This window comes from Lates calcarifer, linkage group LG16_LG22 (assembly GCF_001640805.2).
Source record: "Lates calcarifer isolate ASB-BC8 linkage group LG16_LG22, TLL_Latcal_v3, whole genome shotgun sequence".
NCBI lineage: Eukaryota > Metazoa > Chordata > Actinopteri > Centropomidae > Lates > Lates calcarifer.
In genome coordinates, this window is record NC_066848.1 from 6,852,255 (window position 1) to 6,865,601 (window position 13,347).

The 13,347-nt window shown below is 38.8% G+C and overlaps 1 protein-coding gene across 1 annotated transcript; it reads left to right on the forward strand.

The window, feature by feature from the left end:
* Nucleotides 1-178: 178 nt before the first annotated feature.
* bmp5 (bone morphogenetic protein 5) lies at nucleotides 179-9,628 on the forward strand. Its single transcript, XM_018689912.2, has 7 exons — nucleotides 179-1,297; nucleotides 3,714-3,906; nucleotides 7,022-7,170; nucleotides 7,558-7,755; nucleotides 8,068-8,144; nucleotides 8,283-8,393; nucleotides 8,539-9,628. The coding sequence occupies exons 1-7, from the start codon at nucleotides 799-801 to the stop codon at nucleotides 8,686-8,688; spliced, it is 1,377 nt and encodes a 458-aa protein (XP_018545428.1). The 5' UTR covers nucleotides 179-798; the 3' UTR covers nucleotides 8,689-9,628.
* Nucleotides 9,629-13,347: the final 3,719 nt, after the last annotated feature.

Consider the following 13,347-nt stretch of genomic DNA (forward strand, 5'->3'; position numbering starts at 1 on the left):
ACAGTGTGAAAAACAGGATCCTTCTTGTTGTCGGTGAATGCAGCTGGAGCCCTCTCCTATAAACACGCGGACTTCAATAACTTGAGGTGATTAAAAGGCTCTGTCATTATTCTCTCACTCGTTAAGACGGGCTCTCGGATTTCAAGTGTCTCCTTTTACACTCTTGAGCCGCCACATTCATCATGGGACCGGGCTGAAGTTTTATTGCGGCCGCTAGAGGTGGATGCAAAAACAAAAGTTGAGTGTGGGATGGACTCAGAGGGCAACTAGCCCCAGTACACTCTCTCAGGGAAAAGAAGAAGAAGGGGGGGAGAAGAAAAAGAAAAATGCGAGCCGGGGCATGAGTCGAGAGTTCCTCTCTGTTCATTTTTGACACAGTTCAACACATTTCATCCACTGGGAACTCCGGGTTATCCTTCGACGTTATGGGCGTACCTACGTGTTTTTTCATCACAGAGGAGTAAGGTGAGGGACGGGGTCACAGCTCCATAAATAGTTGGTGTGGCACAGACTTTGGATGGACCCTGGAGGAGTACGTCCTGCTGGAGGAGACTCGCGCACAGGAGAGTAGCAGCGACTTTTCTGCAAGCTGATACCTCATTTGTTGAAGGGTTTACTGGTTTTAAAAAAACAAACAAACAAAAAAAACCTCTTCATTTACCACCGTGAAAGTTGTGGTGCCTGTGGCTAATATGGAGAGTCTATGATTCCGTATTGGCAGAGATATAAATTGCTTTATTTTCCCCACAGAGTGCGATGTAGTTCAACCTCACATCCCAAAGTGAGCTATTTGTCAAGATGACAGCGCTTACACCTTTGAACCGTGCTGTGCTTGGACTTGCGTGGAGCTGCTTGAGTTTTCTGTCCTGCGCTCATTGCGGGTTAAGTGACAACCATGTGCACTCCAGTTTTATTTACAGGAGGTTGCGCAATCACGAACGCAGGGAGATCCAGAGAGAGATCCTCTCCATCCTGGGCTTGCCTCACCGTCCGAGGCCCTTCTCTCCCGGGAAGCAGGCGTCCTCTGCGCCGCTCTTCATGCTCGACCTGTACAACGCAATGGCCGTGGAGGAGGAGGAGGTGGTGGGGGTGCCACAGGGCGCGGGAAAGAACTTCGGTGCCAAGGCTCAAGGGCACTCCAGGAAAGGTTACTACAGCCCCCAGAATGCCGGGTACTCCCGTGTGGCACAGCCTTACCGAGCGGCCCCACTGTTAGGCCACAGCCCCGCGCTCACCACAGCGCAGGACACCAACTTTCTCAATGACGCCGACATGGTCATGAGTTTTGTCAATTTAGGTAAGTGACATTAAAGTAGTCCCATCTGTCATCTTTTCTTATTAAATCAGAACTGATTAATGGATTAGTCCAAATTAGATGCAATCGATCCTGATTTCATTTGCATTTGACAAAAACCCCTCTCCACCTCATTCTCTCATCATTGTATCTTTTCTTGGTGAAGAGCCTGATCTTCTGTACATTAGATGTCATTTTCTAGATAATGCACTGCAGACAAGGAAATATAAGGACATTCCACGGTGAAACCCAAAAGTCAGGCCGCACATGGACATATAGCACATGGCGTTTATTGTGAAAATAGATGTGGCTTGAGATGTGGATTTTTCTTTAGTCTACGTTGCTCTATAAAAACTATAAACTATAACAAGCGTGTAAGCTAAGTTTGCAGTTGTTGACCTACTCTATTTATTTATTTATTTCTAGATTTAAATATCTTTAGTACATTTTCAGACATCAGTTATTATCCCTCAGAGATGTTCAGTTGCTTTAGCCTTGTGTGAAATATTTTGCATTCAACACAATTAAAATTTTTGACCTTATCAGTTTTTGCTGCTTTCTATTTAAAATGCAGCTGATCTGTATGATGATTGTGTTTGTTCAGTAGCCACGACCCTTAACCCTTCAGTTCAGAGCAACTTATCAGATGACTGTCTGACCTTGAGAAAATTGGTCTAAATGATTTCCTGTTGTTAAAAGGGGAGTGATATTGAGTGATGCCTGTATTTCTCCTGGTTCTGTCTCTAGGAGAAAGCAGGAGTTCTACTCTCCATATCTGAGCTATTTGTTGCATTTATTGTTCTTGAATGAGAATTAAAATATCAAGCATACCACATGGAAAGTTACTTAAAAGTAGAATATGATACAGCCTTGCAGAATCTTAAACCAATGATTTAAAAAAAAGTCACCATAAAACAGACTTAATATGATATTGGCACTGTAGTTTATTTTCTTGAATATATGGCAAAACATGTAAAAGTGGAATTGTGTAGAGTTCCTTGGGAGTATAATCCCTCACCTTGGCCTGGGCCCATCTGTTTCCACTTACCACTATACCAGGGCATGTACACTGTCAGCCTTGAAAGCTCTGCTCTCATTCTGGTGACTGTCAGTGAAGTGCTCAATGGGGCTCTGTCTTTATTACAGTACACTCAAATATAGCTACTGACCTCAGCTGTTTTACAAAAGTCCATGTGGGATCTCATGCAGTTTAATATGCCTACTGTAAGAATAAATAAGAAATCAAGCAATTTTTTAAAAATTCTGACACTAAAGTGAGATTGTATACAAGAGTTAAGATGTAACACACCAGCCATTTATTAATATTTTTAACAAAATATGGATACCGTCCTTGTAGAACAAGCTGAATCCAATTAATATGCAACACATCAAGAATGCATGCGGCTCGCCCTTACCAGGGAGTGAGGTCATTATTATTTAATCTTTAGCTGTTTTAAATGCTCCATGCTCCATTCTTAGTAGTACTTCTGCTTCAGATTACTGCCTGTGGCTAATATAATGGAACACGCTCAGTGGGTAAAAGTCAGACCTGACCTCTGACCTCTTTGTGCTAAGTAACCGCAGGCGTTCTCCCTCGATAAAATATCAGGGAAGTGCACTGCATGATATCACCACGGATGTCAGAAAATTCACTGAGCTCAGCTACATGCCTCAGGCAGGGGTGTGAGACAGTTGGCGGTCACTTTTTAGTATCTTCAGTCAACAGGTGATCATGTTGATATACTAGGCTGCTTGATGTGGTTATTTAAGTAATTTTATTGAGGAACTTTATTTTGAAAAATCAAACCGTCCATATCTTTTATTCATTTCCATGCAGCAAAATATAAAATAACCTGAATAACTTTTTCAGGCCTAAAAAGATATCTCACATTACTCATTATAATAGAAATATTTAGTTTTAAAGGTTAAGGGTCATTAAACACACTTGACTCATTGTATGGAACCTACAGGAGGTCAGTATAAGGTCAGAAATTAGGTCAGAGTAGACGCTCACATGATGTTGAAGAATCCTGTCTGGTCTTTTCTCTCACTTGAGGATCAGACCAAAGTGTCTTTAATTGAAATCAGCCTGTTTTTCTTAACTGACAGCCCATTCATCATGGCCAGAGAATGCAGTTAGGCACACAGTAGAGGGCCTGTCTGGGAACTGCTACCTGTATTCAGTTGACTGATTTAATGAACTGGAAAGTGCTTTTGTTGGTAGTCAAAATGTTTGGATTGGACTTGGAATGTAAAAGAAGATGTAATAAATTACTATTTTTCTGTGTGTTAATGCCGGCATATTTTCTCTTTTGAGCAACACACACAGCGGTTCAGGAGGTGAAGCCATATTTTCTGATCAGTGTAAGCTTTGCTGCCAGTAAAAATGAAATTCATCACAAAATATTTTCTTTCCCAGTGGAGAAAGATAAAGATTTTTCTCACCAACGACGACACTACAAGGAGTTCCGTTTTGATCTGACTCAGATCCCAGATGGAGAAGCGGTGACGGCTGCAGAGTTTCGGATCTACAAGGACCGCAGTCATGCCCGCTACGAAAATATTACTCTGAAGGTTACCATATATCAAGTCATCAAGGAATATCAAAACAAGTAAGTACCAAACCAACTATTACACCATTAATCTGACAGATATAGTTGCTAGTTACTTATGACACATTACACTCGACACATATGACCAACTTACAACAAATATTGTACTGTTATAGATTAGACCACTAAGAATATATAAAGTAATTAAAAATTGCTCAACCTCAACCAGCTAAAACATCAATATGATGCTTTTTCAGTTGCACATCAGTAATCTTAGTGCAGTAATATATAACACTTATACAGGGACCATTCTTTTGCCTCATGAGTACTTCTACGTTTGATAATTAAAATACATTCTGCTGCTACTGCTATGTACTTTTGTTAAAGTATGAATGCTGGCCTTTTACTTGTACTGCTACTGTTTTTTTAGTAAAAGGTCTCAATACTTCTTGTACCACTGTATACAGGATATTTTAGGGGCATAATTTATTGAGGATCAACAGACCCTGATCATTGACATTTGAGAGAAAATGAATCTGAAAATGAGTCCCTGGGGAATCAAACATCTCAGAAAAAGAATATAGGCTCAGGACTTGCATCAAAGCTGTTTGTAACTGCAAGTTGACTGAAAGAAAACAGAAATAGCTGTTACTTCAGCTGTAGTTTGATCTTCTGTAGTAATCTTATTTCACAGTTTTTTTTTGTTTTTTTTTTTTAAAGGCAAATACTCCAGCAGCTATTGTCTTGCACGGCTGAAACTTTTCCACTCACACTGAACGCCCTTCTATCTCCAACTCTGCTCTCCTTCATTCGCACCATGTCTGCCTTACAAATATAGTTCTAGGATAAAGAGAGCTCCATTAGCAAGTTGGCCACTTATGAAGCTTGGAAGGTCCATCAGTTATCACTCGTCTTGTGTAGCCTGCTGGCCGTGTCCCAGATGAAACCATGAGGGACCATATTAGGGGGGGGAGGGGGCTCCCTCGGGTGTTCCCGTGATCACTGTTATGCCCACCACCTGCCTGTCTTAACAATATTCCGGAAGTTTAAACCATGACATAGCTGAATACACAAGGGTGTACTTAAAAGTGGGCCCACATTTGCTTGCCAAAAATGTGTGTGGGTGATTGAAGGGGAGATATGGCCCTCCTGGGCTTTGAAAAGGTCCAAGTCAATGGACTCTGCCATCTTAAAGGGGAAGACTGCTCAGTTAAAGTTTTTATAGGGAATAGTATGTTTCAGTTAGTATTCACAAAGAAGAACAGTGCTTCCCCAGTGCTAGAAATTTGAGAATCAGTATCAGAATATGTGATTTTAAACAGTTTTCTCTGGGTTTTTCTAAACTTAAAAGGTTATAATGAATTCATAAGTTATGAGTACTATTCGCTTGTAAAGCCATACACATTATTTTATGTTTTTCTTCAGTATATCAGACAACATACCAACATTGTATACTCAAAATGGTCAGAGCCAAGGGTTTTCATTCCGTCATTTCTAAAAAATTCACTCTTGCACAAAGTACTGTTAGTTTATGGTTTCCTTAAAGTAACTTAATTGGGTATTTTAAGCATTTCACAATAGTGACCATGTATGCTGTATACTACTAACAGTAACTTCCTCAGTTCATGTTCAGCTGAAATTTTGTTAGGGTCAACTAAAGGTCACCGTCAGTGTTAAATAAGTTAAGTATTCCTCACTACTATGAGTATAGGTTTGAACTCCAGATGCTGCTGTTAAAGGTACCCTGTGGAGTTGTTCTTTTTTTTTTGTAGACAAACAAAGTTATGTTTACACTCACTATTTCTCACCTAAACACACTGTGCTAATTGTTGAGTTCTAACAAACATGTTGAATACATTTCCCTTTTTTATATGTGTAGAGCCAGTTCTCAGAGGAATGTGTAATCTACAGTTTAGGGTAATTTTAAAATCACTCACCGACCTGACCTCATCTCACTCCACTATAAAAAGACAAAAGACAAAAGAGTGACAAAAAAAGTTTAAAGGTTAGAGTTCTTACCTGGCTGAGTGTTAACCACTTAGTTAAACTCTGTCTGAACAGCACATCCAGAAATCACACTTAAGGAGTGTCATAAAAAAATTCCCCTTGGATATGGCTGTTGGAATAGTGAATTCTTACCTACACAAACTAAATTATCACAGGATAAGCTTAATTCTGTACATTTCAAAGAGGAAGTTCAACAGTAAGTCACTCATAAGGATTCATCTTGTGTGGAATTCCACATGACGTTGAGTTTTATTACACCTGTAACAAACACATAAATAGTTCCTGAACTATTCAGGCCATATGGAAAATCTTGGTTCTCTCTGACCAGCACCATGTAACCACAAAAACTGAACAGGCCTTATCCGATCTGCTGCTTGAAAGGAATCCAATGCAAATTGCGAAGCGGGGCTTTTTCAACTTCGGGTTGATTGATGCCTTATGTCAGGCTTCATGTTAAAAATACACAAAGGCTGATACAAGATTAATAAATCCTGAGCAGTTTTGCCCAACAAATAGCTGAAACCTTGGAGCATGCTTCAAAACACAACCCTGCAGTTTATTACGAGTCACAGCTTCTTAACAATGGCGGTGCTCTTTCTTTTGGCATACAAAAATAGCCAATTACTTTTACACACCAAATCACCAGTGCGCAATACTCAGGGGCTTTTTAGAGAAGAATGTTTGGTTTCAAAAGGATAAAGAGATGAAGACACTAATAAAAGCCACTCAGATTCTGGCTTCTGCTACAGCGTTTGTATCCATTTGTGATCAGTCAGTGATACCTCGTTTATCTCTTCTGGTCTAACCAGTTAAGACCTCTTGGATTCAGTCTAAATGCCCTCAAAGAAGCATATGGTTTCTTTTTTGTGTCCCATTAAAGCTATGCAGCATTAAGGGGTAGAGGCTGTTTTTATTTGTTTTAGAGCTTAACAAAGTGTATCAGGTACAGAGGTTTTGTAATTTGTTTATAATACAGCAGTAAAGTCACCACATTCATCTTACCATCTGTTTGACCGACACCACTCTAAACAGGAGTAATAATCTTAAATAAACCAACATACCCACAGAGACAAAAAGCTGGTGCTTTAAAGACTGTTTGAGAGTGTATGATTTTAACTGTGGTATATTTAGTGCAGATGTTCGTTTCATTGTCTCTCTTTACCTTCAGAGATGCAGAGACATTCTTGCTCGACTCCAAAAAGGTCCAGGCGTCTGACGGGGGCTGGCTCGTGTTTGACATCACAGCCACCAGTAACCACTGGGTGATGAACCCACAGCAGAACTTGGGCCTGCAGCTCTGTGTGGAGACTGTAGATGGCAAGTGAAGTTCAGTTTTTCTTTCTATGAATTTGACATTTGTTCCTTCCTTTGTAACCTCTCCAGATTTATTTCAGAATCTTGGACTCTAGAAAGGGTCAGGAAGTTCATCTTTTGAGACAATCCACAATGTCTGCATTTGATTAAAAACTAATATCTTCATTGACTTCAGGATAAATGTGACTTGTATATTTGACACTGATTTTTTATTTATCACCAATAAATAGCCCTAAATCCACAAAAAAAGATTAATGGATTGTCATATTCTTTGTATTTGTAAAGATGTCGGATTTCAGATTCACCTTGAAAGCAGTAATAAAATGATAAAATATCCTGTTTTTCTTTGGTTTTGTTTTGAAAGTTTTATTTACCTGCTGATTTTTAAAGGACGAAGTATCAACATAAAATCTGCTGGAATCATTGGGAGGAATGGGCCCCAGTCCAAACAGCCTTTCCTGGTTGCTTTCTTCAAGGCCAGTGGGGTGTTACTTCGCTCTGTCAGAGCTGCTGGTGGGAAAAAAAAGAATCACAATCGCAATAAATCCACTAATCAGCAAGAATCATCAAGGGCACCAAAAACTGGAGGTATGCGCACTTTTATGATGTATTTTTTATTTTCTGTTATAATTTCTTTTACCCTATTTACCTGACATTAAATCTCTAAATTGGATACATTTTGACCACACGCTATCATTGCATCAGACTGTCCATTCATTTCTCACACTATCTAACTTAAGTCTCTGCAATGAAAAGCTCCAAAATGACTGGCCAGATTGCCACATTCACCTCTGATCTGCATGCCAACTAAATTAAACTGAAATAACATTGCTGTGAATATATTAGCACTTGAAGTGATTGATCATATTGAGATATAATGGATAGTGGCTTCATTTTCAGATTATAACACCAGTGAACAGAAGCAAGCCTGTAAGAAACATGAACTTTACGTCAGCTTCAGAGATTTGGGCTGGCAGGTAAGACACACAAACACTGACAGAACTGACACATGGTCATGACATGATGAACTCTTTTTATTCAGATTATATGGTGACACTAAGAAATCACAGCCCGTGTCGTAAATAAAAGAAGCAAATTGTCTTGTTTTTGTCAAGGATTGGATCATTGCACCTGAGGGCTATGCTGCTTTTTATTGTGATGGTGAATGCGCGTTTCCACTTAATGCACACATGAATGCAACAAATCATGCAATTGTACAAACCTTGGTAAGTATTCTTTAGAGTGTTTTGCAGATGTGCATGGCAATAAAATCACGTTTTGAGCTGCCATGATATTTTTTGCAGTTATAATTCATTTGAAGCTCACTGCTGTCACATCTCTTTTAAACCTACTCTGTGCTCTCATTTATAGGTCCATTTAATGTTTCCTGACAATGTGCCAAAGCCATGCTGTGCCCCAACCAAGCTCAACGCAATATCAGTACTTTACTTTGATGACAGCTCAAACGTTATCCTCAAGAAATACAGAAATATGGTAGTTAGGTCTTGTGGTTGCCATTAGTGGCTGGGCTAACTTTAATTTATGCTATCTGGTATGGGAATCGCTGGAAAACACATCTGCTGCAGGTGTGATGTGATGTACAGTATTATGTATATAAAGTTTTATTACCTAATTTATTTTCTCTCTTTTTTAATAGCACTGAATATTGTGATATTTAAATGATTAGGACAAAATGATTTTTCTTTACGCCAGTTATCTCATAACTTTTGTGTCCGTTGGCATATACTCCCTCTTAGTTACATCTGTATGATAACTTTTATGAGTAAATTATTCACTGGAGTCTTCATGATACATAAGGTCGCTTCCCCTTCTGCTTGTTGTTCCCTTTCCAATAGACAACTATAAATGCTCACTGGTCTATCTAGAATTAAACTTGGAGGTCAGTATATTTGCTTTTTCTTCAGTGCTAGAATAATGTCACAAAGTCCTGCATCACAAATTCATTTGATAAATAAGGGAGATGTTGAGATGATACTGTTAGCACTAACATCACAACTTGAACAGGCTATTGGAAATATTCTAAATCAAATTGGATCACTGGAAAAAAAGAAAAAAGTGAGTGTTCCTTAATATAAACCAAACTGCCCAAAGCTATTTTCAAGCTGTCACCGTCTTTCAGCACTGATACAGTTTCACCTTTTCCATGCCAGCTTTTTTGTGTGTTTTATAAGCGAGTGTGTTCTCAGTAGGGGATTATGTCAGTTTGGAATGAAACTCTTAATATGTTGAGTGTTCACTTATGAATGCTTTACAATTTATGTCCTTTTTAAAAAAAACATGTTAATGTAAATCTCTTCCATAAACATTGTCTCGTTCCTCTGTGAACTCTGTCATAGCTGCAGACGTCTTTGCTTCATGCTAATTCTAGTTCTCTTTTGGGGAAAGTATATCTTAATGTAGAGTGTTGTGTATTTTAATAAATGTACCACTTGAAAATCTTTTTTTCTTTGCCATTACTTGACCTTACGGCTTTTCTTGCCCTCAACTATATGCAGAAATGTGTTTTATGTTGGAGCTTTTTCTCCTTCTCCAGCTGTAAGTCCTCTAGCCTTTTTAAATTCAAGTTGTCCTTGTGTATTTCTCTTTGGAGCTGTGCGGATGTTTTACATGCTGTTGCTGGACTACCGTCTCAGATTTATAAATGTTTGACAAGTATGATATAAACTCGGGGTCCACCCATGGAGCCTGTTGACATGCTCTTGGGGAGTGGTAATGCAAGTGGTACAGTGCTAGCTGTAAAGCAGCACTGTGACCTCCAAAGCCAGCCCAAAAGGGTGATTATCATGAGGCTGCCAGTGGAGAAATGTATATTATTTTGTAACCAATCCCTTCCAGATTATGGGGGAAAGATAGTATCCATCACATGATTTATGTGATGTGTATGGCACACCTCTGCTCATTTGGATTTTGTGCACTCATATTTTGGATGTTGGGCCATCTGTTCAGAGATGGGATTCACCCCTGGAAACAAAGTGGGGACCATAAACTAAACCGAGCGAGTTGTTATATTTCCTTCTTGTTCGGGATAAGAAGAATGTCCAGACAAGTGTGAGAGAACATGCTATTTCCAGAGCAGTGCTCTACTTACGCACTGATTTTCAATGGTCTTGGAAATGTAGGGATTAGGTTAAGGATTAATATTTATTTACACAACTGTGTTGACCTTCACTGAACACAGGATATGTACTGTTGCACTTTTTCTCCGCACACCCCCACCTTCGCACTTTTATAACATTTTTTTTCTCTGACATGGCAGAACATTGAGTGACTGTATTTCACTTAATTAAAAGCAGTGGCTGGCCTGCCCAGATGTTATGTGGGCTGCATCTAAAAGGAGTGTTGACATTCAGTGAATAGAAGAGGCCACCTGCTAACTTAACTCTTGGCTTGAGGGGTGCTTTGCATTCCTGTGGCCTGTTGCCTGGCATGATTACGCCTTGCACTTCACAATCCCATCTACTGTTTAATATCATGGATTCTTTCCAATTCAACTATATTTCTCCCTTTTCTGTAACGCCGGAGCTGCAATGAATGAGCTCCTATTTAAGTTCTCCAGAATTACACAGCCCTCTTGACAGCAACCTCCTCACCACATGAAAGGAGAGGGTAACAATTGCCATACTCAGGGCCAGATTAATATAGTGGCCCCTTCTCCTCTGAGACCCCCATGGTCAAAAACAGCCTGCAGTGAGTCAGAGGTGCCTTGACATTCATCAGATCAGCACTTCCAGTGGCCACTTCTGAAAAAGCTGGAAGAAAAGGTCACAACCCATGGCAGTTTACTTTTAATGAAGGGTTTCTTGTGCGTTATTCATGCATCACATGCTCAGGTTTATTGTATATGTCACAACATACTGTTAGCTTTACATAAACACACTTAAATAATGTCAGGATGCGTTTCCAGGTGCTGATATTAATTTTTTTTTCTACCAAAAACATGTTTATTCTCTTAACCTGATTGAGAAAACAGATGTGTCCATGTGAGCGGCTGTTAAGAACATGTTCTTTTGTTCAGCAAAAGTGATATATTTAGTGAGGAGAGATCATCTTGAAACTCTTAGCAGGCACGACTGGCTGTCTGTCAAAAGTTGCAAATGCTTGATGATTCAGGTCATTTTTTAAAATCTAATCTAAACCATCACCAGCAGGAAATACGTTGATAAATACTGCAAAACAAAAACGACGTGCTGAAAATGAGCCAACGATCTTGTCAGACCACCGACAAAGGTGTGCGTGCTGGAGGCCGCTCAGAAATGCTGTCTAACAGTACGAGTATCACAGATTAAATCACAGAAGCTGTGATACTTCTGTTTTCTGTTTTCTTTTTCAATAACAATTCAAATCCACTTTTAGTGCAGCTATGTCTCAGTCATCCATTTTGAATAGTCTAAGATTCAAAGTAACTCAAGATAATAAACAACAGTTTATGTAAAAAGCAAGCAACAGAAATTGAAAAAGAAATAATATATTTTCCTTATGTATAGGCAAACAAGAAAAAAAACTCCACTTCATATTTTTCTGTGCCAGTGGCTCTTAAACCACTTCAAGGTTTCCAAGCCTTGTAGAACCCTTATTTTAATTGCCCATCAATGTTTTAATTATAGTGTATTCAAAGTGTTTTTGTGTAGTTACTCATTCATGTAAACAAGTGTTCTGAATGAGTGTTGTGTGTTTGAAATAAAAGTCAAATGTGGTCAGTAGTCCATGAAAGAAAACTTGGATTTTAGTCAAACATACCCATAAATTATGAAAACTAAACATTTGTTCACAGGCTTAGTGGAGTTATTAGGCCAGCTACTGTAAAAGCACACAATGTTATATTTGTGAATTTGACTTTTCATTAATGTGCTCAGTTTCTGGTACAGTTAACTAATGCTGGCAGGTTAGATGAATGACATGATGCTTCTACTTTGATTATGTTTTGGTCAATTTATTACAGCTACAAAATGTAACAGTTATTGTTCATTTGGTTTAGTAGTTCCATGTTTCATCAATTTAGCCCCTGTTTCACCAGAGATCTTTTTCTTTCTGCTGCTCAAAGTTTATTTTCAAAGTCTCACCTTGCAGTCCATACACAAGGCAAGTGAAATTGTATCTAATAAAAATGTTGTGCAGTTTACCTAATTCATCTCCCCACATATGGTTCTCCTTATTTGTATTCTGTGGGTGGGCTATGACTTCCATACAGCTCAATCAGTCCCTCTCGAAAAGGGAGACCATATGGGTCACATTTTTACATGTTGTTTGGTATGACAAGGCTGCAGCAGGACCAGTGAGGAATGTGTCCTCACAGAGGGCAACGCAGAAACGCTGTTATGTTTGCTCATTATTCACTTATGCATATGAGCCTCCCGAGCCAGAGAGTAGAGAGGGTTTTGGGTTCTTGGAATTACAACAGACTGTTTGTGAACTCAACTGTCGCTTCATATTACTATTAGAGGTGGCACCTGTGCATTTAAATCATTTCTATACTTTGAAATCTTGTGCTTTTAGTTTAACACATGCATTAAAATGCATGGGCTAGCTACAGCAGTGCTTTTCCGAGGCAATTTAATAAATTAATTCATAAATCTAAACCCTCTGTTTACTTTATATAACTATAAAATGGATTTACACGCAGTTGTTTTTAAAATAAATCCTGGTTGAGCTTTCCATTTTTTTCTTTTTCTATTGCATGCAGCATTTATGTAACATATTTTCCATGAGAATCCAGAAAAACATGAGTCTTTTAAGATTCTTTTGTGGGTTTGTCTCAGTGGAAATAAAAGCGTCTGTCATGATATGCTAACAACGTCTGCTCTCTTTTCTTTGTGCAGGTTAGTTATGTCCTCATGTCGCCCATCTATTTTACTATTTATGTCGAAGAACACATAAAAATTTTTTTAAAGCCTTAAAGGAAAAAAACAAACCAATGCAGATGCGCAGGACTTTAACTTGTTTCTGAGGCCAAGGATGTTTCTATCCTTTAAAGCTTTAAAGGATAGCTTTAAAACCAGTGTTTAATATGCTGCCAAAACATGGTACATCAGATGATTATGGGTATATCTGGGCACAATTATGAAATAAGGGAGAAAGAAAGAACAAAAGCAAGACAGAAAAAAACACAATTTATTCTATAAAGGTAAACCTTTTCTATTAAAACCTGATGTTCCGTTGTCT

Bases quoted from the DNA above. Each gene is read 5' to 3' on its own strand.
- bmp5 (XM_018689912.2), top strand. From the start codon at position 799: ATGACAGCGCTTACACCTTTGAACCGTGCTGTGCTTGGACTTGCGTGG. The intron at 7,171-7,557 runs GCAAGTGAAGTT...TGATTTTTAAAG, and splicing joins CTGTGTGGAGACTGTAGATG to GACGAAGTATCAACATAAAA. The intron at 7,756-8,067 runs GTATGCGCACTT...CTTCATTTTCAG, and splicing joins AAGGGCACCAAAAACTGGAG to ATTATAACACCAGTGAACAG.